The sequence below is a fragment of the Ixodes scapularis genome, unplaced genomic scaffold, assembly GCF_016920785.2.
Source record: "Ixodes scapularis isolate PalLabHiFi unplaced genomic scaffold, ASM1692078v2 PGA_scaffold1__304_contigs__length_218370807, whole genome shotgun sequence".
NCBI lineage: Eukaryota > Metazoa > Arthropoda > Arachnida > Ixodida > Ixodidae > Ixodes > Ixodes scapularis.
The window spans coordinates 14,896,116-14,920,015 of NW_024609846.1; the positions used below are offsets into that span (position 1 = coordinate 14,896,116).

General features: G+C 43.8%; 1 protein-coding gene and 1 pseudogene across 1 annotated transcript in view; both read right to left on the minus strand.

Annotated features, from left to right (window-relative positions):
* Positions 1-5,349: 5,349 nt before the first annotated feature.
* The window catches only part of LOC8025741 (glutathione hydrolase-like YwrD proenzyme), a 48,046-nt gene continuing 29,495 nt past the window's right edge, over positions 5,350-23,900 (minus strand). Inside the window, exons 4-10 of the mRNA XM_040212025.1 lie at positions 23,375-23,578; positions 21,590-21,842; positions 16,148-16,313; positions 11,805-11,967; positions 10,156-10,326; positions 9,869-9,966; positions 5,350-5,593 (exon numbers count right to left, since the gene is read on the minus strand). Coding sequence (XP_040067959.1) covers positions 5,350-5,593; positions 9,869-9,966; positions 10,156-10,326; positions 11,805-11,967; positions 16,148-16,313; positions 21,590-21,842; positions 23,375-23,578 — 1,299 coding nt within the window. The remainder of the gene's footprint in view (positions 5,594-9,868; positions 9,967-10,155; positions 10,327-11,804; positions 11,968-16,147; positions 16,314-21,589; positions 21,843-23,374; positions 23,579-23,900) is intronic.
* Positions 18,410-19,038, minus strand: LOC115314767 (annotated as a pseudogene).

Here is a 23,900-nt window from a genome sequence, read left to right on the forward strand (position 1 = left end):
TTAATAAAAAGTAACCATTTTAAGGTTTATCGGTTCAATGTAATATAATGTTAGCCAGTTGATGAACCAAGCAAAATAGTGAAACATTGGCTGTATGTTTGGTCATTGTGCCAAACGCGTTTAAATGTGGCCTTTATAGGGTGGGCGGTACACTTAGTCGGGACGATGCCGAAAAGCAGGGTGACCGTTACACCTTCAGTGCTTGGGGTGGGTGCTGTTTTTATTTCAGGCGGTGCGGAGGACAGGGTTGTGTATGGAAACAAATCACGTCACACGATTTTATCTTTTCAAAGTTACTTGATTATCCAGACTTGTACCGTACGCATTACAAGTAATCAAATTACTTGTAATCGATTACTTTTTGGAGTAATTTTGTAATGAGTTGATTACTTTTATTCGGCAGTAATCAGAAGAGTAATCTGATTACTTTTTGAAGTAATAAAATTACTAGTAACCGTTACAATTCGTCCACGGGATCCGCCCCCCCCCCCCCCCCCCCCCGGCACAAGCCTTTTTTTTATGAAATGACAAAAATAAAATTAGCTTTTTTTTTTTCGAACGAAAAAAAAGAAAAAAACATTTGCGGAGCTGTAGGAAACGAGGTCAATCTCTTTCTATGTACAGTTTCTGTGGAATGTCCGTTTTCTTCTTTTTTTTTTTTTCGAGCTGGGACTGGGAGTGGAGAGCCCCAGGAAAGCCACAGTGCGCGACAACGGCCGTTCAGGGTAAAGTTTGAGGAAGCAGAATGTAGCTTTGTGAGTCCGTTCAAACTAGCCCCCTCACGCACACACACACAGAAATAAAAAAAATAAAAAAGTCTTGCTTAGGGTACCTACTCGCAGTAGGAGAGCCAGAACCGAAGAATGCCTAAAGCGGATGCGAAATATAACAAAGGCAGTTGAAATATTTCCCAATTTCCCCTCGTAGTCTTTGTGACAAGCAATGTTTAGAGTTGAGAAGTGGTCGGGGCGATCTCTTCCGCTAATGGATACTTCACATGATCCGTTTCCAATCGTGGAACTGCTGCTCTTTTGTATAACGTGCGAGCTCATCCACATGTGAATAATAAAATGAGCGACGCAAACTTTGAGCGAAAACCCTTGCTCAAGCTTACCAGACTTGTTCGTAACGCGTTACAAGTAATTGATTACTTGTAATCAATTACAGTTAAGTGTAATTTTGTAACGCTTCAATTACATTTGTCAAGCTGTAACGCTTGGAGTAATTCAATTACTTTTTTTCTGTAATCAATTACAACATCAATTACACAATTACCAATTACATTTTTCATCCCACAATTTTTTTTCTCACAAAAACCAGCATAGTCACTCAGCCATGGAGCAAAAATGATTGACATTTTTTTAACATCTAAAAAAGTAAAACTAGGATTTTACGCCACGCTCTTCTACAAGCGCGCCACCAGCCTTGGCTGGGGAGTTCCGGATCTCGTTGCAGATTGCTGATAAAGTCGACGGGAAGCGGGAACTCGCAATTGACTTTTTAGTGGGCTTTGTTCCTTAGGTCGACGCGTCAGCTACACGACAAGGTCCGGGTCTGAAAACAAAAAAGGGAACAATAACCAAACAAAATTGTGTACGCAATATTTTACTGTGTATTTGTGTATTTCTGTCATCGCAATAAAAAGTAACGTGAAAGTAACTTGAAAAGTAATCAATTACTTTGCAGTAATTGTTCAATTACTTCTGGGAGGCAGTAATCAGTAACGGTAATCGGTTACTTTTTTGACTGTAGTAATTGTAATTGTAATCAGTTACTTTTTTTCAGTAACGTGTACAAGTCTGTGATTATCTCAGTTGAGGACTATTGGGGGAAGCTGTTATCCGCGCTTAATCCCGCCAGTCCGCCTTCCGTCGTTTCAATAGCTATTTAGATTTTCTTTGCAAAACTGTCTTGTATAGACTACGGTGAAACGTCACGTGGATGATGTGCTTTGAAATATATACTTATCCCCTATACTACGCGAAGTTACCATAAGAGCAGTCACTCCAAAACGGTGGGTAATCTGACGACGGGAGGCGAGCCGTAAAAGAAGGGGGGCGGGGGGAGGGGGGAGAAAAGAGGGGGGGGGGGGGGCACTGCTCGTACAAGTAGTGCGTATGGAGGACAGTTCCTGTACTGATCTAATTTAGTAGCATTGTCTCTTTGCGACGCTGCGCCCGCTTCCCTTCAGCGCCATCCGGATACAAAGCATTTGCGCTGAATTTTCTGGGTTACCGAGAACGAGAGAACGCGCTTTCCTGCCCTTTCAACACCTCCTCGTTCCGGACGCACCAAATGTTTCTGCTTCTCTTTTTCTTGCCCTTTCCTCCCCTCTACGCTCCCCGCGCTTTCTCGTACCACCTGAATTTGCTCCTCCCGTTTCTGCATGCTGGGCCCTTAGCTCAGTCAGCAGCGCACTCGGCTTCCATGTCGGTGACCGGGTTTCGACCCCTGGTGCCGGTTGTCCTTTGTTTTAAGATTGTTAGGCGGTTATGGACTGACCGACCTACACTTTTCAAGCTTACGCGGCTCCTGGTGTTTCTTGACTATCTAAAGCTCCCGCTCTAATCAATGCACATCTGTGCGCACTTGTAGCACTATTAGTGTGAAAATATGAAATATTCTGTAGCGTGATTTCACTACAGATTATCAGAAACTTGTAGTGCGTGTATAATTAAGGTGAAAACCCACTTTTGGATTCTTTGATTCTGAACCAACCAATGGCAATGGATTGCCTTCCAGACCTGTGAACGAACGCAATAGATCGTGTATGTTCACGCTTTGAAACAGTGTGGTATTCTTCTTTCTCCTGAAATCGAGATATCCCTAACCGTTCACTTGTTCCTCGATGCGCGAGCTTTTTGTGGAACGCAGCCACGCTGCGCTAGTTCACGTGTAAAGGGATCAGTTGTCTACGCTATGAGTTCGCGTATCCAGCAGATGTGGTGAAAACAAAACGCGAAAATTGTCCTGAGCTAATAGCGAGGCGCATGCATAAAATAAAACCGACGCGTCGAAAAATTGAGATCGCTGGTGTGCATTTATCATCCCGGGGATCTCGAGCTCTATTGCAGTTATTTCAACGTGGTGAGATAAGTATGACGTTTATGATGTTTTGACGTGTACGTGGTTCGCGCTTTACAGTTTTCCACAAAATCGTGACGATGTAATATACGTGGGTTTCCAGAATTTTAGCTTGAAGAATTGAATGCCTCTATAAGTAAAAAAAAAGGACAATTTTGTTTCGGTCAGGTGTATCATTTTAGGTAACTGCAATTTTCAATTTTGACCGCGAGTTTTGAAAACACAAGAAATGAGCTTCAGCTGTTGTAAGTTATCAGTTTGACAAACACAAAGTATGACTCTAACAAAATTCCTATGCTTAGAGCATGACAAGAGCAATGCCAATGTTAGAGCGTTATTCACATCATCAAATGACCAAACTTCATTTTAGCACTGAGTGCAGGGACAGCTAAAATGACTGCAACCTATCAATTATTTATATTTTATGGATAACTTTCACAAAGTTTAAGCAATGTAGCAATATTAGTTTGGTAATTTGTGCGGACCAATTACTTGTGTGCAAAATATATGAAAAAATATTCAGGGGGTGGAGTGTGACGTTTGGTCAAATATTGTGTACCTACGCATATCGCGCGTGCTGATGAAGACTGGTAAATAGCTACAATTTACACCCTTGAGCGCATCGAAAGCTGAAGCTTGCAGCTGTGTTGCTCATGCCTTAATGTTCGCATTTTCATAGTATTTTATTACACTCAGATGTAGTGTGAGCTGTTTTCCTGGTTGCTTGAAATAGAGCAATTGAAATCATTTAAACTCTGGTTGCTAAAAAAATCCACGTTCTGACGGTTGGCAATATACTCGGTCAAAGGCTTACGATAAAACGCGCGCAGACAGCGAACGTTCGCCACGTTGCTATAAAGCGTCGCAATCGCTCTTGCAAGACAGCTACGTTCACCCACGCGAGCGGCCACATGTGAACATTCTGTGTTTTTATTGTGGCACACGGGGCCAGTAGCGTAGGATTGTCTCTATTTGAGCTCAATCGCGCTGTAAACTATAAACAAAATCAATATCGGTAAACAAGCGTATGAGGACGCTAAGAGTGGTTGGAATTTCGCACTTGCAGATGGCAAGCCAAGTTTCACCGTAAGTGCAAGACAAGCGGAAACTAAACATGCGAGCATGCTGCCTCCAAACACTCGTTCGTAGCACAAATGCTAGTGTTCGGCAGTTGTCCATATAATGTTGTCGAAACACGTGTCGTGGACAACATTTCATGGACGCACGCTTCATTTAAATATTTGATGGACATATGTTTCGGCCACATTATAATGTTTCGTGGAAAAATGTTTCGTGAACACATGCAACAGCAACTTTTTTTTCGCTAAGTGTATTTTATTGAAAAAACGGCCTCATTTAGTTCGCCGTAAGGATACGGGAAGAAAAACAAATTCACTCAGGCGGATCATATATGCAAAATCAAATTCGCTAGTACTAATTATTTGTCTTCCAAACACTCAATACTACTCGCGAAAAACTTTCACACCACTCCCGGAAACCCATTCATCTCAGGTCCGAGTTTGCAGCAGTCTTTATCGAAACCGCCAAGGGTTCGGCAACAAACACCCATCCGGATACCGGCGACGGAGATAATGTGTGCGGACAAACGCTTTCGACGAAACACAGAAAGTTGTGCTCATAAAACACTCGCGGGAACATTTCAATAAAACGAACACATCAAACTCTCGTTTGATATGAGACCACACTGAATATAAATTTTGTCTCGATTTCTGTGACCCTGCGAAGAATATATCCAAACATACATCATTTATAAAACAAAGCAATCAAAATTTGCTGAGCGTTTTATCAACGTTGGCCTCCTGTACGGGTTCCCATGTAAGCCGGATCTGCACCTATTTTTAACAAGCAGAGCTGCTGCGCAGAGATTTCTACAACAAAGCGTTGCAAGGGCGTCCTATTCCTCTGCGCACAAACTCTTTTTCAAACAAAATAACGGTGTTGATGCTGCGTTCTTTGTCAACAGCTTTGGTGTATACAAACTATACCAAAAACAATATACACGTTTATTGCATAAAATGTATGTTACGACATCTGAAAAAATAAAGGGAACAATGACTCCCTAAAAGTGATGCAAATTTAAGTATAAAAAATTGAGCGTCTTGTGCGTAAGAATTTCCTATTTTCCCAATTGGTAATAATGTCGAATTACGGCCCATTTCAGTGTCATCACACGAACGACATAAAACGAACAAAAGAACAGCTTGGTATCATGGGTGTGCGTCGCTCGGCTAGAAGGCAAGTATTCTAGTAGGTCATAGCAGAAGCATCGCAGCGAGGCTCGGTTCCACACCATAATACACTGCACGAGGGTCGAGCTCTATGTGGTTCTTTGTTTCTCCCATTCCGAGACTCATCTGTAGTTACCACACTAACGTGACCCATATATGATCCTCCCGCGCCGCCGAGGCCGTCCCGGAAACGATGGCCTTTGCTTTTGAGGGACTCGATCAACACAGGGTCCATGCCTTCTTCAGCAGTAAGTGGGTCGCTGAAACAAAAATATACGCAGGTTTCCTTTAAATGGCGTGACAGGAGCAGTCTCTACCTCCAAACAACGTAATCCGCACTAAACCGTTCCTACACTAGTGACACCAGCACCTTTAATCGCACTTAGGTCTAACCTGAGTCATACATAGCTGCGGTTAAGGTGCTCGTTTAACTCGCGTATCAGCGGTCGATAGACTACGCTTAATTTAAACAGAACACAGCAGCTTCAGGCAAATATTGTTTACATTATCCTTTAAAGCGCAGCTCTCAGACACCCTTTCCGGCTTGAGCGGCGTCGGCGTCGGCGTCGGCGTCGGCGTAGGTGCGCACGTTTCATTATGGGACGTTTTCCCGCTAACTTTTGCCGGAATTTTTTCCACTAAACTTAGCGGGGAAAGTTTTTCACTAAATATAGCGGTAAAATTGTTCTGCTAAACTTAGCGTGGAATTTCTTTCGCTAAATTTAGCAAGAAATTTGTTGTGCTAAATGTAGCAGAATAATTTCCCTGGAATTTCCTTGAAATTTAGTGAAAATTTCCCGCTAGAATGGAGAAGGAGCAGAAGAAGAGGAGGGGAGGGTACGGAGGGGGAGTTCCATACCCTCCTTCTCCTCAAGTGCGGCGCTCTAATTCGGCATTACGGAGAATTGTAAACGTCTTTCATTTTTTGTCTTGGAACGAAAATAATGTGCCAAGTGCACAGGTTAAAAACTGTGCATTATACTTCACTTTCTTTTCATTGTGATTGAAATTTGGTAACAAATAGGTATTCATTTTCGCGAGTCATAATTCGTTATATTTTTATGAAAGACGCCGGGAGTGGGGATCCGCTGATCTCGCTCGCCAAGCCCGCGCTCTTCGAATCTGGCGCACCCGCCGACCGGCCCAACTGCTGGCCGAACATCAGTGCTACACCCTCATAATCATCAAAATAAACCAACTTGACATCATCTCAATCATGTTACTCCTCACTCCACCCAACTGTGAGATGATGTCAGCTCGGTGTAATGAGGTGATTTCAAGGATGAAGCACTGGTGATCAGTCAGCAGCCAGTTCAGTCGGCGGGTGCACAAGATTCGAAGAGCGCTGGCTTGACGAGCGCGATGAGCCGAGCCCCACGTCGTCTTCTTTACAAACAATATAATCTATTTATCACAGCTCGGGCATTGCAACTCGTTCAGAAATACGAGGTATTTTTTTTCAATTTCAATTTCAATTTCAATTTCAATCACAATGAAAAGAAAGTGAAGTATAATGCACAGTTTTTAACCTGTGCACTTGGCACATTATTTTCGTTCCAAGACAAAAAAATGAAAGACGTTTACAATTCTCCGTAATGCCGAAAGAGAAGCTTTTAAAAATTCAAACTTGAAATAAACGAATAATTATTCGGGGGTCGCGTGGCCGAGAAGGTCAGACATCAAGGTACGAAAAAGAATGATAATTAGCAATGTAATGGTGGAATATTCACGCATAAGCTTTTTTTAAAGATATTCGCTCGGTAAGGCGCGTTTAAAATTAAAAATATCTAAGCTCAAACTCCTGCTCTGTTGTAGCCGCTGTTGAAAGAGAGGACAGTAAATTTGTTTCTCATTTGGCGAAGTTAGTTTGACTATATTCCACTAATCGTTATACTAAAGGAAAAAGGCACCGAACGCTGATCGCCCGAGAAATAACCACAGTGTAGAGCGTCTTGACAATGATCACATAACCTTTAGATAATGCAACGCTGTCAGATCGCCTTACAACAACTCTATGACCACGCCCACTGCGCAGACGCGCGTCATTTCCGGGCGAGACTCCCGTCGCCCTTTCTTGTATTACTACAGCTACTAGTACTAATAATATCTTTGCTAGGTAAATTTTTGCTATAGATTGTATGGGCCCGTCAAAGCCACAGGGTTTTCCGAGTTGAAGCCCAGCAGTCGGTGTCTTGCTATTATGTTTTACCTCTTTTTATTTATTACTTATGCCTCATCATGCGGCAAAACGCAAAATAACATTGCGAACCACAGACGAAAAATGCACATGTTAAAGCCACTTAGGAATCCTTAATGATAATAATCTCTGGAGAAGAAGAACAAGGGTGACAGAAGACAAACATACATTTTGCAAACACAGCCAGGTCACTGCTTCGCGAACAAAAAGAGATCCGCCTAGTCCTGGTATCGAACCAGGGACCCCTCCATTTCCAGCGGAGCGCTCTACCCACTCAGTTAATCGGGAGTTAGACGCGAGTAGAGCAAACGTGTTTTAACAGCGACCACCAGACTACGTAACACCAACAAGAGTGAACGGCCTGCATTTTAAGGTTATGATGATAATGCAATCAATGCAAAGCTGCAAGCGAACTGGTTCGATGCCAGGAACAGTCGGATTCTTTTCAGACGCTTACCAATCACCTAGCTGAGTTTGGAGATGCATGTGACTTCGCCAACACCAGCATCTTGGCCGTTGAGACCAATCCCAGACAGACGTTTTATTGAATCCTGGCACTTACAAACGACGCTAGAAAACATAAATAGATCCCCTCTGCACTCTGCCGACCGTCTACGTGAACGGACATCGCCACCTCACCGATGCAAAACGATATACAAATCTGTAGAAGAAGAAATCGGAATACTGCTACTCAACGGCCATAGCAGCAGTCAACCCCTGAAGAAGAGACCGAGCAGGTCTCGAAACGCAGGGTTCCGCCTTTAAACGAGGATTTGATTGGTGTATATTTTATTTATTATTAAGACAAAATACACATCGCGCTTTCCAATTTCGCGTGCCTTTTCCTTATCTGTATCCTTTTCACTTTTTACCTTGCCCCAACTTCGTTCCCCTCGCAACTTAGGAGAGGGGAGTTCTAAGAGGATGATCTTCCATGCACAAAACGTAGGTGGTACGCCGGCCTTTAAGTTGACCGTACTTAATTAATTTTCTGTTGTCGCTCTATATACGTACTCTTACGTCCGCTGACATGTAGTAGGTTATACCGAAGGATTCGTTTGTGTATTTTCAAATTTATATTTATAAAAAGGAATCGCTCATTTGTGAAGCACCTTGTTTAAGGACAGACATAAGGTGACACTATATATCGCCACCCGAGAGGGCCAATAATTATATATATAGGTGTATCACGCGCTATACTACGCCAACATGAGGGTATATTGCCAAACCACGACCATAAACGGGCCGTTGTAGAATCTTACATGAAGAGACCAGGCCATGTTATTAAATAATGCCGTATTTGGCCCTTCTAAGGACGACCTCATTTTTCAGCTTTCGGCGCTGCCGCGACGGTTATTCGTATGTTCGCGTCCCGTGGGATTTGGTTTACCAGCCAATAGCTCGTGGGCAGCTTCTTTTCGTTCTTGTTAACTTTCCGCCAAGGACATTGCCAAAAGCTGGTGACAATTATAGTTACATTGATTCCACGCAATAGTATGGTTGAAGTTGTTATTCTGAAGCTTGCTGGTTTAGAGTCTAAATCGCTATGTTCGAAAGAACTTTTATTTTTCTGTACTTTTTGAGGGTGGGTGCTTACTTACATTCTTCAAAGATTTTTTTTCGAATTAAAAAAAAATCACTCAACAAAAAAAGTATTTACTAAAGTACGCCAGCCACTTCACTTCAAACGTTCAATGAGTATAACACAGGCAACTTACTTTTATTTTATTATAATTTTTTTTCCAACCGCCCCTTACCTAGTCGAATTAATGCGTAATACCTTACTCTTAAGGAATGTAGAAAGCAGTGCAGCGATATATTTTGAGAATAAACTTTTTGTTTGAAAATATAGATTTCTTCGAAAATCTCATTCTTACATCTTGCCAAAAAAGTATTTTTCACAGAGCGAACAGTAAAAACAATAATTATCTGTATGCTTAAGTGAATACCGAGGCAGGAAACGTGTAGAATAAGAGACGTCTAAGAACAACTGGACACGGATAATTTTTTTTTTCATTCTGGATTAGCGATTTGTCCGTACATAAAATATAATCGCCATATATCTAGATGAACTAAATTTAAATGAATAACAAAAACATAAAATCAAATATATACCAAATATAACCCTGCGATACCCCTGAAACTAATTACTCACTTTTTTTTTTCAAACTGCCATACACAGGGAGGGTCTACGTAATACGATAATTAAGAAAACATCTGATAATTTAACATTTCACTTTTATTTTTAGACTTCATACATCTAGAAAACATTCAAAAACAGAAGAAAATAAAAGTAGAGAGCGGTAAAAATTGATATATATTTAGGTCATGCACTTACTCGGGGTGCGTGGCAAGTTTCAAAGATCCAATTTTTATTCGTAGCTTGGAAACAGCTTCTTGAGGGTCAAGGCCAAGGTCGACAATGCCCAGGATTACCTTCGAAGAAAACGAAAAATGACAAATATTAAGACTTGTGCTCCCCTGCCAATTGAGAAGTTCCATGCACGTGTTTTACTGATTTAATTTATATGTCATATCAAAATATTTAATTTAGTGTGCACATCGTTAAACGATTTTTAAACTGAATAAAATATATTAGTACTAGCATGCAACCCTTCACATTACCTGCAGCAGAGCTTGCGGTGACATGCTTCCCCCTTGTGATCCCATAACGGCCAGCAGTCTTCCCGAACTGGAATCCGTGACGACAACAGGCATCAGAGTGTGGTACGGCTTCTTGCGTGGACCTACGCAGTTGGGGTGCCCCGGCAAGGTGTTGAATGCCGCACCTCGTGCCTGGAATAAACCTCTATGTAACTTGTAGAGAAACACAGTCAAACTGAGAGAAATATTAACAGGTAACAAATCTGCTTCTTTGGGTCAGAAGGTTACATCCTATTATTGGTTAGAAGGAGACTGGAACCCTTCCGTTGTCTAATTCAAGACATCAGCCTATATCCAGCGATCTTCGCTGGAACCAAATGCCAAATTTAAACGCCCTCATCGCATGGAAAGTAGGCTTCTCCTCCTGACATGGTCATAATGTCCGCTGACGACCGCCGTCGTGTATAAGGGCTATTTTCTTTTAGGTATTGATTAGCTTGCAGCTACGCATGGTTAATTTCAGTGCAGTTGCTGACCATGTCATCGTAGAGACAACCAAACCGAATTATTCAACCCCCAGGTCGAGTCGTGAGCCAGTATATGTAGGTATCTGTTACGTGGTTAAACTTTCTCACTTTCTTAGATCAGTTTCTTTCATCTTGGTTGTTAATATTACAGAGTTGTTTCTTAATAAAATGCGTGCTGTTTCTCTTAAGCTGAATGTAAGCCTTTTCTTATTTTTAATGTAGCTTGACAGTACGAAAGGACGCGTTCTTATCAGCATTATAAATCGTGGCGGATGTGAGGGCACGAGAGTGAGTGACAATTCGCAGATGTATTACGTAACATTTATAAAACACCTACGCACTATTTTATTACAACACGCCGTAGTACATCCTGTGGATGAGAGATATGTTGCAATCTAGATCTTTAAGCGCTTTATTGTGAACCAATTCTGGTTGTTCAGTGGATCATGTAAATTCTCAAATCATTTAATTTCGTTAGTTATTTGTTCAACGACACACATTACCTTATTGGAACACAGAATACAGAAAGGGTCCCCTGAGCAGGAATAAAAAATTCGAAAACTGTATGGTGTGTTAGTGAAAAAGAAAACTTTTTAAAACCTCTCCCCGGTTCAAAAGAAACATACGCGCCCAAAACTCGGATCACTAAAGTAAGGGTGGTTTAATGTAAAACACTTCCATTGGGGCTCTGTGTTGTTCAGTTCAGTTTATGATTCCTTAAGGGCACTTCTAATGATTTAAAATTCACAGCGAAGGATACAGTAAACATGATTAGCAGTAAGAGTTGCCAAATAGCAGTTTTGTTAATTATGAACAAGTACACATCACGCACAAATAAGGAAACCCATGTAAACATTGAATAAACTGTAAACGGATGCCCTTGAACATTGTGACTAGGAAAAGTAATCATTGATGTGGGCTTTCTAAACTATTCTTGTTCAGCGGGTTTCGTTTTACGGATTTGTCATATAATCTGCTACCTCAATGTCACTTGTCCATTTGAACTATACGTAACCCTCACTTGGTACATGCGAGAAGCGTTTGATTGTTTAATAATATAGCACGTTATAATTACACCAGTGCAATACAGAAGAATGATTGATATTCAAATGTCTCGTGCTGAATGTGTTGCCACCGACTTACGTGTACTGGAAACCCGTACTCTCTGACAACAGTGCAACCAAACGGTACGCTCGTGCTCCCTATGAGGCAGCAGGCGTTTCCTTGCGTGTCGGCCGCTGTCGCTGCAACGGTGCCTGTCTGATACAAGGAAGGAAGTCCCTCCGGAGCAGATGACGTCATTGCCCTGCCAAAAGAACAACTAGAGGTAAGTTCAGTATCCTATGTCGGATAATTTGAATGCAACTAACACGCTACAATGGTGGTCTACAAAGAGTACAGCAATCAAGACTACAATGCTTTCCTATTTAGAGACAGCCCCAGACTTGTTTTTTTTTTTACATTTCTTATGTTTATTTATAATGGACGGTTTGGTACGGTTACAACTAATAATTGAATATGGCTACCTGATAACTTTTCTGCGCAAATTAGATGTCCGACATTCAGTATTGCGCACAGTCGGCAATGTCCATGGGCAAGAAATAACGCTTGCAACAATAGTCTACATCACGAAGAGGGCAAACGAGAAACATTGTAAAAAAGTGAAATAAAATATAAATTAGATGTGTGTCTGCACGTGTAGTTTGTTAAACAAAAAATTGAATAAATAAGACCTAATAAGCCGTTTACAATTCCCTGTAATTCCGGATTAGAGCGCAGCTTCTTAGGAGGAGGATGGAAGGGTACCGAATGATAGGTGACTCCTTGAGTTCACGTGACCTCAGGGGGGGGGGGGGGGGGGGGCGTGTCACGTAAACTCAAAGCGGGGTCACGTGACCTCAGGGGTCACGTGACCTCAGGGGCGGGTCACGGAACCTCAGGGTTATGCCGACGGCGACGGTGACGCCGACACCGACGCCGCTCAAACCGGAAACGGCCGCCTAAGACCTGCGCTCTAAAAACTTCAAATAGACCCTTTTCAAAATTCAGTGCCATCTGGTGGTTCATAAGGAAGTCTAGGTTTTGCCATATCAATGGCGGAAATGAACTTGTATTGGCACCGTCACTTTCGGAAGTCAATGGCACGCGATGAATTGTTTAGTGTGAGTTCTTTCTCGATCACTTTCAGTTCGATGGTGACCAAGAACCTGCATTCAGAACAAAGCTCCAACCCTCTCAGATGCCTCGAGAAAATTCTATGCACCAAAGTGCTTTAAAGCCGATTGTGTACCGCCCCAGATTGACTGAATCTGAGTTATCATAAATAAACGCTTACGTAGCTCTTGTGTTCCATTCCCACGTCGCGTCGTACTGACCCCCACCCCCCAATGTACAGGCCTCGCAAGATCCCCTTAGGAGCATCTTCAACGTCTTCATTTATCAGTCACTAAAAGGCCGCCACTGGTGTGGCACAAATACCGTTCCACAGATGATGATAGTGATCAAAGTGGTCAGACTGAATTTCGGAAAGGGTCTATCCTATTGCAGCAGCGTTTTTCCAGGATAATGTCATGATATTTCTGACAAGCCTATCAACAGGCCCCTTTTTGCTTCGTTTGTTTTTAATCCGTAAACGGTTTGTCATACCTTCAACATAACTTTTTTTCAAAGCGATCGTTTGACAACTCAATAATTTTTAACGTTCATAAAAGGCCGATGGGAGAAAAAACGCGCTTGTAGCACTGGTATCGCCGTTCATTCAGCCCTTCCCCAAATACAGCGCTAGCTATCCTGACCAGGTGTTAACGTTTCAGGACTAAAGGCTTGGTTATACTCCGACGTTTAGAGCCGCGAACGTAGCGTCGCGCAGCACCTGGGTCTCTGATTGGCTAGCGAGCAGTAACTCAACATCTGCGACCAATCAATATCGGTGTCCGCTGCTCTACGCCGCGTTTACTAGGTTCGACGTCGGAGTAGAGTCCTTTGCAAAAGTCGCCTTCTGCACGCTGTCATATTTGTTTGCTGGGCTGTGGAACACCTGAGCGTGCGCTGTTTCTCTGGTGTGCGGTATATCAGACCCTGTGCATGCGCCCGCAGCTCAGTGACTCAGGCTTTTTCACCCTGGTGATGAGCGATGCAACTGCCTATAAGAGATCCTTAACTCTTATTTTATTAAAATGAACATACACCGGGTTGTTTTACGAAAGGTGGACAAATTCGATATTTCAATAACTACGTGTTGCAACCAAAAAGGATTGTGTCGTTTTGGTCCTAGGCCAATTTAGGAAAATTATTGAAGTTTGGGATAATTAAGTTGTTAATTATTTTGGCGCAATTAACTTTTTTAGTATTGCGTTTAAGGGCATTGTTTCAATTAGAACATTGCTGAGCATCATCGAAAAACACGAAATCAATAAATTGCAAAGCGCTAGAAGGCACGCACGGCATTTGACGACTTTCTGAAAAACCGCTGAACTTCCACAGGTTTTTGAGTTTCGGTTTGCAATCGGAGCGCTTCTCGGCACCGACGACACCGCGCACCGTGGAGAAATCGTGCAACCAACCTCTACGGGGCGCGGTGCGTCGGGGCCGAGCAGCGCTCCGATTGGAAACCGAAACTTAAAAACCCGTCGAAGTTCTGTGGGCGCGCGTGCCTTCTATCATTCTACAATTTAATCATTTAGTGTTTTTCGGTGATGCTCAGCAAGTTTCTAATAGACCTATTGCTATATTACCCAAGCATCAAGGAGAATGCAGGGATTGGTGTTCCACGCACCGCACGTGCTGGCGTCAGCAGTAGTAACTTTTCTAAAGCAAATGCCTAAAATAAATGGCATCTTGCACGCGCGTACGTCAACGCTTTATTTCGGTTATTTACTTCGAATCTGTTATACAAGGAAGGCGTGCGCGTGTGGCGCGTGGAACACCAATCGCTGCATTCTCCTTGATGCTTGGGTAATATAGCAATAGGCCTATTGAAATCAAGCCATTAAACTCACTAATAAAAAGTTGATTACGCGAAAATAATTAACAATCTAATTATCCCGGACGTTAATAATTTTCCTAAATAGGTGCCTAGCCAAGGATCAAAACAACATAATGTTTTTTTTTTTTTTTTTTTTTTTTTTGTTGCGACGCGTAGTTTTTGGAATATCGAATTTGCCCACCTTTCGTGGAACACCCTGTATATGTATATTTTGCAAATGCCTACCATTCGATGAAGACAGTCCAGCAGCGCCCAAAGTGCATAGTCAAGGCCCAAGTTGCTTATATGGGTTCGCTCTCCCTTTCCTAAACCAATCACGAACAGAAACAAAAGCGCAGGATCGTGGTGCATCCACTGCACGTGATCGGTATAATCAGTGATATCAAACACACAAAGGCGACAAGGGCTGTGAGCGCTGTTTGATTGGCTCCATCAGATACTAGCCTTGGCTGCGCTCGAACTTATGAGGGTGCCTTTCTGGTAGCCTTCGGTGTTCATCTGCATGTACGCACGGGCTTCATTGGCCACATTTTCTTTACAGCCAGTTTCCGAAGCTTACTTGTAACTTGTGACCTAGATAGCGGTAGACCCTGAAACATTCACATCCTGTTTCAACTGCTCTCGCTGCGTTTGGGTGAAGAGTAAAGATACGGCGATGCGTAGTTTGTTTTTTGCGATGAGATAAATGCGGCATTCGTTCCTCCCAAACAGGCTGCAGTGTACATGTGCGGGAAGCATCCGCTAGCTTATATATATATATATATATATATATATATATATATATATATATATATATATATATATATATATATTCGGTTTTTCCTTTTGCAAGGTTCAATGCACCGACACCATAATGACAACAAGTATCTGAAAATTCAGGCCATATTAAATATCTAAAATTATTCGACAAAAATATTCATTTTAGTCAGTAGTCATTTGTTTTCGTTTTGAATCGATTGAAACAACATCACGACATAATCAGTGGTTAAAAAAAAACAATACCCTATCATATAGCAAACAAATTATCTAGAAAAGAATTAAGATGTCGATGAGATGAACATGAGATGTGAATTTGGTGGGTATATTTTGTGATCCTTAGTGCTGGACAGCATCTCCAAATAAAGTAATAAATAAGTGAAAGTGTGCCGGTTGGTTTCTGGCCTCCAAATTATACTTGCGGTGATGACCTGAACCATTAGCGTGATATGAAGTACGAACTGTACTTTCAGTGTAAGAGCTCTATTCAAGCGAGAAACAGCAATGAATATTAGAAACCGGACAACGAAACATATCGGCAAAAATTGCGTTTATTTGAAGAAATTTTAGTCTATAACCCCTAGACTTTTTGTCTTTATTTTAATCAAACTCCCACTAACCCTCTACATACTCTGCACTGGAGGTGCATGTGTTTGATAAACTTCCCCTTGTAACCAATTCAGGGAGTAAATAAAACAAAGTTTTCGAATTTTCTTCAGCGGGTACATTAGAGAAGATTATTCACCTTTGGAGGTCGATGAAAGCTCGCCTTTGTCGGGCATGCTCCTTGCTGACCATAATGTCTGTTGACCCATATTCCGGGTCCGCAACGTATGACAGTCCGTCGACAAAGGCCAATCTTAGTGCTTCAATCATCAGATGATAAATCTCAACTGGCTTCAACGTGTAACCTGCGTCAAGGCACCTCAGCAAATTTATCAACGGGAACCACACAAACTCGTCGATTATAACTTTGATTCTACCGAATATGGTGCGTCTATATTCACTCAAATCATTTGTAAGAGCCACTCGATGCAATACACAGAAAAAGCATGGCGAAGTGAGTGGCTTAAATTGTTTATACCTAAAGCAAAACCTCCGCTGCAGCACCGAGCATGACGTAAGAACCTGAAACGTTACTGCCAAACCCAATACTATCGCAGCATATCTTGTTTCTTAGGTCTGAATATATTTTCAGCCTTGCTATTTGTTGGCTATCAGTAGATTTTGGTGACTCGGTGCCTGGCGGGAATACACACAATGTAATGTTTAGAGTGAAGTTTAGAGTGGAATAAAATATTCATGTTCAAGGTGTTTTTCTTGCCAATAAATTCAGCGATTCCTTCAAATCGTTCCATTTTCGTTAATCACACCCGAAAAAAGAATACTATTTCTCTTGAGTATTCTTACACCTAATTTTAAATTATAAGGTAAAATAAATTGGACTCGTTTAATCCTCTCACCCCTTTCCTCCAAAACAAAGTAGCAAACCGGGAGAAAATACGCCATGTTAGCTTATTTTGTCTCCCTTTCTGACCTTTCTTCCTTTCCTTCCTCAGCACTTCGTATAGTGTTTCTGTTGGGTGGGGGACAAAGCTTTTTTTTTTATTGTCTCTGGAACTCTTTTTGCATTTGGAAGTAGCGGCACCTCTGTCCACAAGTGCATGCGCCGGTGTACTGTCAATATTAACGGGCACTCGGTTACGGGTGGTGCCAAAAGTGATGTGAAGAGAATCTGGAGGTGATCCTTGGCATTCAGCCTCACCTCCTGAGGCTGCACAGTTCAGTTTTCCGAACGCCTTGAAATGACAGACGTCGACGAAAGCCGACGGGTAAAATGCGACAGAAATTGGCAGCGGGGTTGGAGACCGCGAGCGATGATTATGCGACAGGACATAGAATTTGTCGTCTTGAAGATTGCGGTGATTTGAAAAGGAAGGTTACTGACCATTGTAGGGCCGATGGTCAGAAGCTGTAAACGGATGTTGTGCGCTTTAGGTATTGCGGCAGTAGCGAGCGACACGGCCTGCCCTGCTGCAGTTGAAGCCGATAAGTCTGTTGTCAGGGGTGCGCCGCTCAGCAGGGTCTTGACGGCGGCGTGGAATAAACCCCGGTATATCAGCTGGTAAACCGAAGCTGTAGCAGTCGGCCGCATGGGAATGTGCCTCAGACGGATGAGTCACTACCCTCTCCACCCACATCAACTAGAATTCCGCCACGGGATGAGCACGCAAGACATTCTCCTTATGTTGCGCCACCAGGTCCTTGACGCCTACTCGAAAGTGCAGACGAGAACGGTGGTGGCGGTGGACGTTCGCAAGGCCTTCGACACCGTCCCTCACGAGGCAGTCATCCAGAGCGCAGAGCTTGCCGGAGTGTGCGGCCACCTTCTCAATTTCGTTAAGAGTTTCCTGAACGACAGAACGTACAAGATCAAAGCCGGGGACTACATTGGACCCGCTCAACCGAACAGGACCGGGGTACCGCAGGGCGCGGTCCTCTCGCCCACCCTCTTCAACCTGGTCATGGCAAGACTTCCCCCACTCCTTGAAGCGGTTCCGTCGCTGCACTTCGCCGTATACGCCGATGATGTCACCATCTGGGCAACGACGGGATCGGCGGGCGAACAGGAGCACACGCTTCAGCTTGGCCTCGACGTCATACAGGGCTTTCTTCGGAATGTGGGCATGACCGCCTCGGCCGAGAAGACCGAACACGTCGTGGTTTTGAACGGGCCCCACAGAAAGACCGAGGCGGTCCGCAACCAAATCGCCCTCAGCATGGCCGGCCAAAGGATACAGCGAAAACCCTCCCTTCGGATCCTGGGAGCCTACATAGATCAAGATGGCAAAGGCACCACGTGGGTGAGGAAAGTCGCCTTGCAGTGCAGACCCCTCCTCCGCCTCATCCGTAGAATCACACACCTCCAGTGGCTCACGCGGGAGAGAGAAACGCGCCAGCTCCTCACGGCGCTGCTTGAATCCCGTATCCTCTACGGCTATAACTATCACGTCCTCACGCCCAGGCAGGCGGAGCAACTCGAGAAACTCAATCGCGAAGCCATCCGCATTGTTACCGGACTGCCTAAGTATACGCCCCTCCGGGAGCTGTACGCGCACGGCGGCATGAACCTCCTGTCGGAACTCGCCGAACAGGCGCTCCTCGCCCAGAGAGACGGCCTCAGCAGCTCGACAGCTGGGCTTTCCATATTGGAAGAGCTCCGCGTGCCTCCCAGTCTGGACGTCCGCCCGGCAGACGCGCACTCGCCCCCTCCGTGGGCCGCCCCGGTCACGCTTACCGACGGAAAACCCCTCCCACGAAACATGGGACCTCGAACGAGCAACTTGGAGCGACGCAAACGCTTTGCCAAAGCGCACACACGTAGCGTCGCGCACAAATCACCGCCTACGCACACCATCATCTACACTGACATGGCGGAGACCTTGCTGTCGACTGCCGGCGACGACGGGGAAGGAGAGGACAACCCCCAAGCACTTCCAGGCGGTCGCGTGGGTCGACACCACCCATGGCATTCCGAACGCGGCTGCGCTTTCGACCACTGAAGACGTCGACACTACGCAAGCGGAACTCATGGCACTTCTCCGAGCATCCCAGTGGGTTCTTCAAACTTTTGCACCAACAGACATCCCACACAGTCTCCTACTGTTCACCGACTCGACTCGCGCGTACGAGACTTGCAGACGAGCGAGCGGGAGCCCCTCAATGTACACGGGAATAGTCGGCGAGTTGCTCGCCGCGTTCCTAGAACTTCGAAAGAAGCTCAACATCCAAGCTATTATTTCCTGGGTGCCTGCGCATGCGGGCATTGACGGCAACGAGTGGGCCCACTTCGAGGCGCGAGCAGCCGTTCGCCAGATGGCATCCGCGCCGAACGCATTCCACAACTCAGCCGGCGAGGCGGCCGGCCCGGCCAACCCGTCTGTCGTCAAGGAAAGTGCTAAACAGCGAAGGCGGAGAATCCTATGGCACTTTCGTGAGGAGCGGGAGGAACGCCCGGACGAGCAGTTGCGTCCCGTTCCTCCGATGCCGAATGACCTACCGAGGAGCACTCAGACCCTCGTCCGGCGCTTCGCGACCAACACTGTCCTATCCCCGGCGCTGCGCCATAAGTTCTTCGGCGACGATCCTGACGAGGGGGCGTGTCGCCGGTGCCGGAGTGCCGCGACGGCTGCCCATGTTGTCTGGGAGTGCGAGCGCCACGCTAGCCTTCGGAAAACAAAACTGGAGGAACTCCCAGACGAGATCCGTCCGGCGACGTATGTCGATTGGATTCTACCCACCAGTCGTGACAAGACGATCGTCTCCCTGCTGTGGACAAAGCTGGCGGAGTTCGTCTACGACGACGACGGCCCCGGTGGACGACTTTGCAGCAGCCGAAGGCGCTGGAACCAACACCCACCCACACCGGCATGACGGCAACGGCAGATCCTTAGGCCCGCGCCGATGCAGACGACAATGGTGCATTACATGGGTGTATGGTATATGTGTGTGTATATATGTATATATATTTATATATACATATATTATATATAACAGGGCAATAAAGAACGTTCTAACAACAACAACAACCGTGGGCTCTGGGCAGAGGCACAAAGCCTGTCCAACTCTTTCCTGACGACGCTTTGCACGGCAGTGATACACACAGCGGTCGTCGCCAAGTCGGAAGAAGTGGCAGCAGTGTTCGACGGTATCATAACTCCAAGTTCGCGGCGAAGAATTTTTTTCTATATTATAGTTGACATCTTGTCAGTATCCTCACGTTATGAATTCGAAAGGGTGTTAGGCAATCTCTCAAACGTGTGCGATTCCACAATGTGTTGCCGCCTCAAACCGACGACATTCCTTGAGCGCATTCTGAACAGTCCTAAAGTCCTTGATGATCAGAAGCTGAAAAGCACCATCCGCTATTCCCTTGAGTATATTTTCAATCTGGTCAAGCTGGTGCATTTCAGGATTATCTTAGGGCAGAGGGGGAGGACGTTTTAGATGTAGGTGACAGGATTCCGTGGATCTGAGCACTCTTGATGCCATTTTTTGCTTTTCAGAGAGCTGGCATCCAGTTGGAAGACCCAAAGGGGTCTTCCAATTTTGACTTGAAGACATTCCAAAATTTAAGCTCTTCTTTGTGGGCCTGGAATCATGTGAGAGCTGTATCTTTCAATTAGAATTGTACGTTTGCTAGCATGATTATGTTGTCGTAACGCTAGAGGCCCTCTCTCTCGTAGAGATCTTTCAATTTTTCTACTTCTTACTCGCCGGTGCAGGTGAAAATCCCAGGGTCGCTAGACTTGGCGAGGACCAAAAGTTGCCTCTGTACTGGGGGTGGGCTTGACCCAGAAGATACGCCTTCATGTGGGGTGCCGGACGCATTGGTCATGAAGGGCGCAGACAAAAGACGTTGCTTTCTCAGATCCAGGCCGGCAATCACTGTACGCCGCACCTCCAACAAAGAATGTTGCGCTGAAAGTGGGGCTTATTTACAGGTGATTGAGATGCTAGAAAGTCGAGATGACATTTTCCGTTGCAAGCAAAGAACCTACTAATCCTCTTCTTCTTCTCTCAATCATTGGGTTTTCTCTGCCAGACCACTTATTCTTTATCCTCGTAATAATATATTCATTCGAGGTTTCAATATCCTGATTACTAAAATAAACTATTTTAGCAGCTTGAACACCTATACATTCATATGGGAAAGGCTGAGATGGACTCGTGTGTACAGTATTCATTTCATTTTTTTTCTCGTATATCTTCAAATCAGTCTAATAAATGCCACAATGTGCCAAACATCTGTATATCAGGTAATTATAACACTGTTGTTGACTTATGACGCAGGTTGCCATAACAATTAATCATTACAAGAATTTATTTAGGGCGCAAACCGATCTTGCGAATGATTTCATGGATTGATAGACTTGTCTTTTAGAAACTATTTAGTTGAGTGCGATAATGACAAGAGCAAAACTCAACGACAGGCATGGTAACAAAAACAAAGCCTATAAAAGGCCTAAAGCAGATTTTACAAAAGATCAGTTATTTTTTTCATTTATTTCCGTGTCCAAGGACAGTAGAAGACAGGTACCTCGCCTACAGATGTTTCCTGCCTTGAACCCAATTCCGAAAACAGATGTCAATTTCATTCCGTGTCCAACACTAAATGAATACGTACTTGAGATGTCGTAACCTTCCAGAATGTTAAGCGCTTCGAGTAGTATGGCTCCTTGGCTCGGTAGGGGCGTCGTGTGAACTGTAGTTTTACGGTACGAAGTTGACACGGGAGGTAACATTCCCGGCTCCACAGAATTCATGTGAGATTGAAGGTCAGCCAGTGACATTATGCCACCGGCACTCGTCACGGCGTTTACAATGCCAGAAGCCACGGGGCCCTCATAAAATGCACCGATTCCTTCTGCTGCGATTTTCTGAAATGAAGAAGCATCCGTTACATATGGGGAACATTTTTCTAATGTAGATTAACAGTTCACGTAACAAAATATCTTGTTTTAGTTATCAAAAAATGTATTCGCGAAATTTTAACTTTCCAACTGTGCTTATGTATATGCCAAGCTAAAAGAGAGTTGTAATTGTGACGACTCAACAATAAAATATATATACAGGGTGTTCTTTTTTTTTTAAGCTTAACAGAATTTTTAAAAAGAAACCAAGCAAGCTAGATTAATGCGGTCTGTGAAGGTGAGTTAAACGGCCAGGGGGACATAATAGAGGAGGATAATCGTAACGATCAGTCGGCTAATTAGTTAAAATTCCTTAATTAACTTTTTAATTAATGAAAATAGCCATATAGTTTCAATTAGAAACGTGCTTGGCGTCATCGAAAACCCCTAAATCAGTCACTTTAATAAAGACTTTGAGCGCGTGAGAAGCGTAGTAGTGCACTAAAGTTAGCACTCGTGGAGCACGTACAAAGCTAGCGGTTGCGATAAGGCGCCCGCGCGATTTTTCCGTCTCTTATCTAGCCCCAGCCTTCTACCTGCTTCACGAGTGGTAACTTTAGTACAATACTATGGCTCGCACGCGCCGAAAGTCTTTTTGAAAATGACTTATTTAGTGGTTTTTGATGACGCTGAGCAAGTTTCTAATTGAACCTACATGTCTATTTTCATTAATTAAAAAGTTAATTAACGAATTTTAACTAATTTGCCGACTGATCGTTACGATTATCCTCCTCTATGATGTCCCCCTGGCCGTATAACTCGCCTGCACAGACCGCATTAATCTAGCTTTCATGGTTTCTTTTTAAAAATTCTGTTAAGCTTAAAAGAAAACACTATATATATATATATTGCTTTCATTTCGCTGCAGTTTTAGACTTATACAACCACATGAAATTCAGTCAAAGGTACTGAAGTTTCTGGCCTTAACATCAAGGTTCATATAGCAAAATTATCATTTCATAAAAGCCCGCCAAATTTTGAAGGCCTAAGTACAGTAGAGACAGAAATATCAAAACAATCATGAACCAAATAAACACATACATTCATAAAAGAACAAGTACCTTATTCCTCGATATAGAAAATGTCACCAATTGCACGGGCAAATGGAGCGTCAGGAGCTGCGATTGTAACATTCTAACAGCGCAGTAGTTACATCCAAATATCGGGAACAAACTAAACGGTACGGCGCAATCGGTACTTCCGGAAGATTTCAGCTCGAGTCCCCCCATTCTTAAGCGCTACACTCAGAATCCTGTTATCCATAGATAATAAGCAATTTAAGAAAGGAACATTGAAGTTAACAACGTGAAGGGAAGGCCGTATACTCGAATAAAGTTCCCGAAAAGAAATTGTTAGTTAGGAGTGACCTATCCATTAAATGGACAAATTATTTCCATATACGGAAATTAATCACGTTTCCACAAAACTTTTTTTTTAGTGATCAGGCAGTCCTTGACTTGGTAACTCGTAGTACACGACTTGCAGTTATCAGAGCTCACCCTAAGTAACCCCGCCAGTGGAACATTATTCCACACAGCTCCGTGAGCGGGAACTAATCCGTCTCTATCGAGAAATGTAGTTCCTCCGTGCATGTTCTGCAGCTTGGATTGACGAAGCGCCCATTCATTAGCGCTCCATTTACCAACCGGAAAACCCTTCTCGCCGTAGAGAATTGCAGCTTCAAACAAGTTGGCCATATCGAGCTGAAAAAGAAAACAGATATTAAAAAAAACACACACACACACAGACATCAAACTTTGGATGAATATCGTGACGTAAACTTCACGACAACGATAATTATTAAAAAAAAACGTTTCTAATTTTTAGCATTAACAAAAACTTTGTATATTCAACGCCATAGGGTTATAACTAAATATCTCATACTTTCGTAAAATCGAACTCATGTATATTGGTTCGATGTAGGTAGAATAATAATAGAAACGACACTCATCGCCCATCTTTCAAGCCTAGGAACGTTCGATGGAGAATGTAGTCACATATAACTCATCTCTACAGAAGCATGGA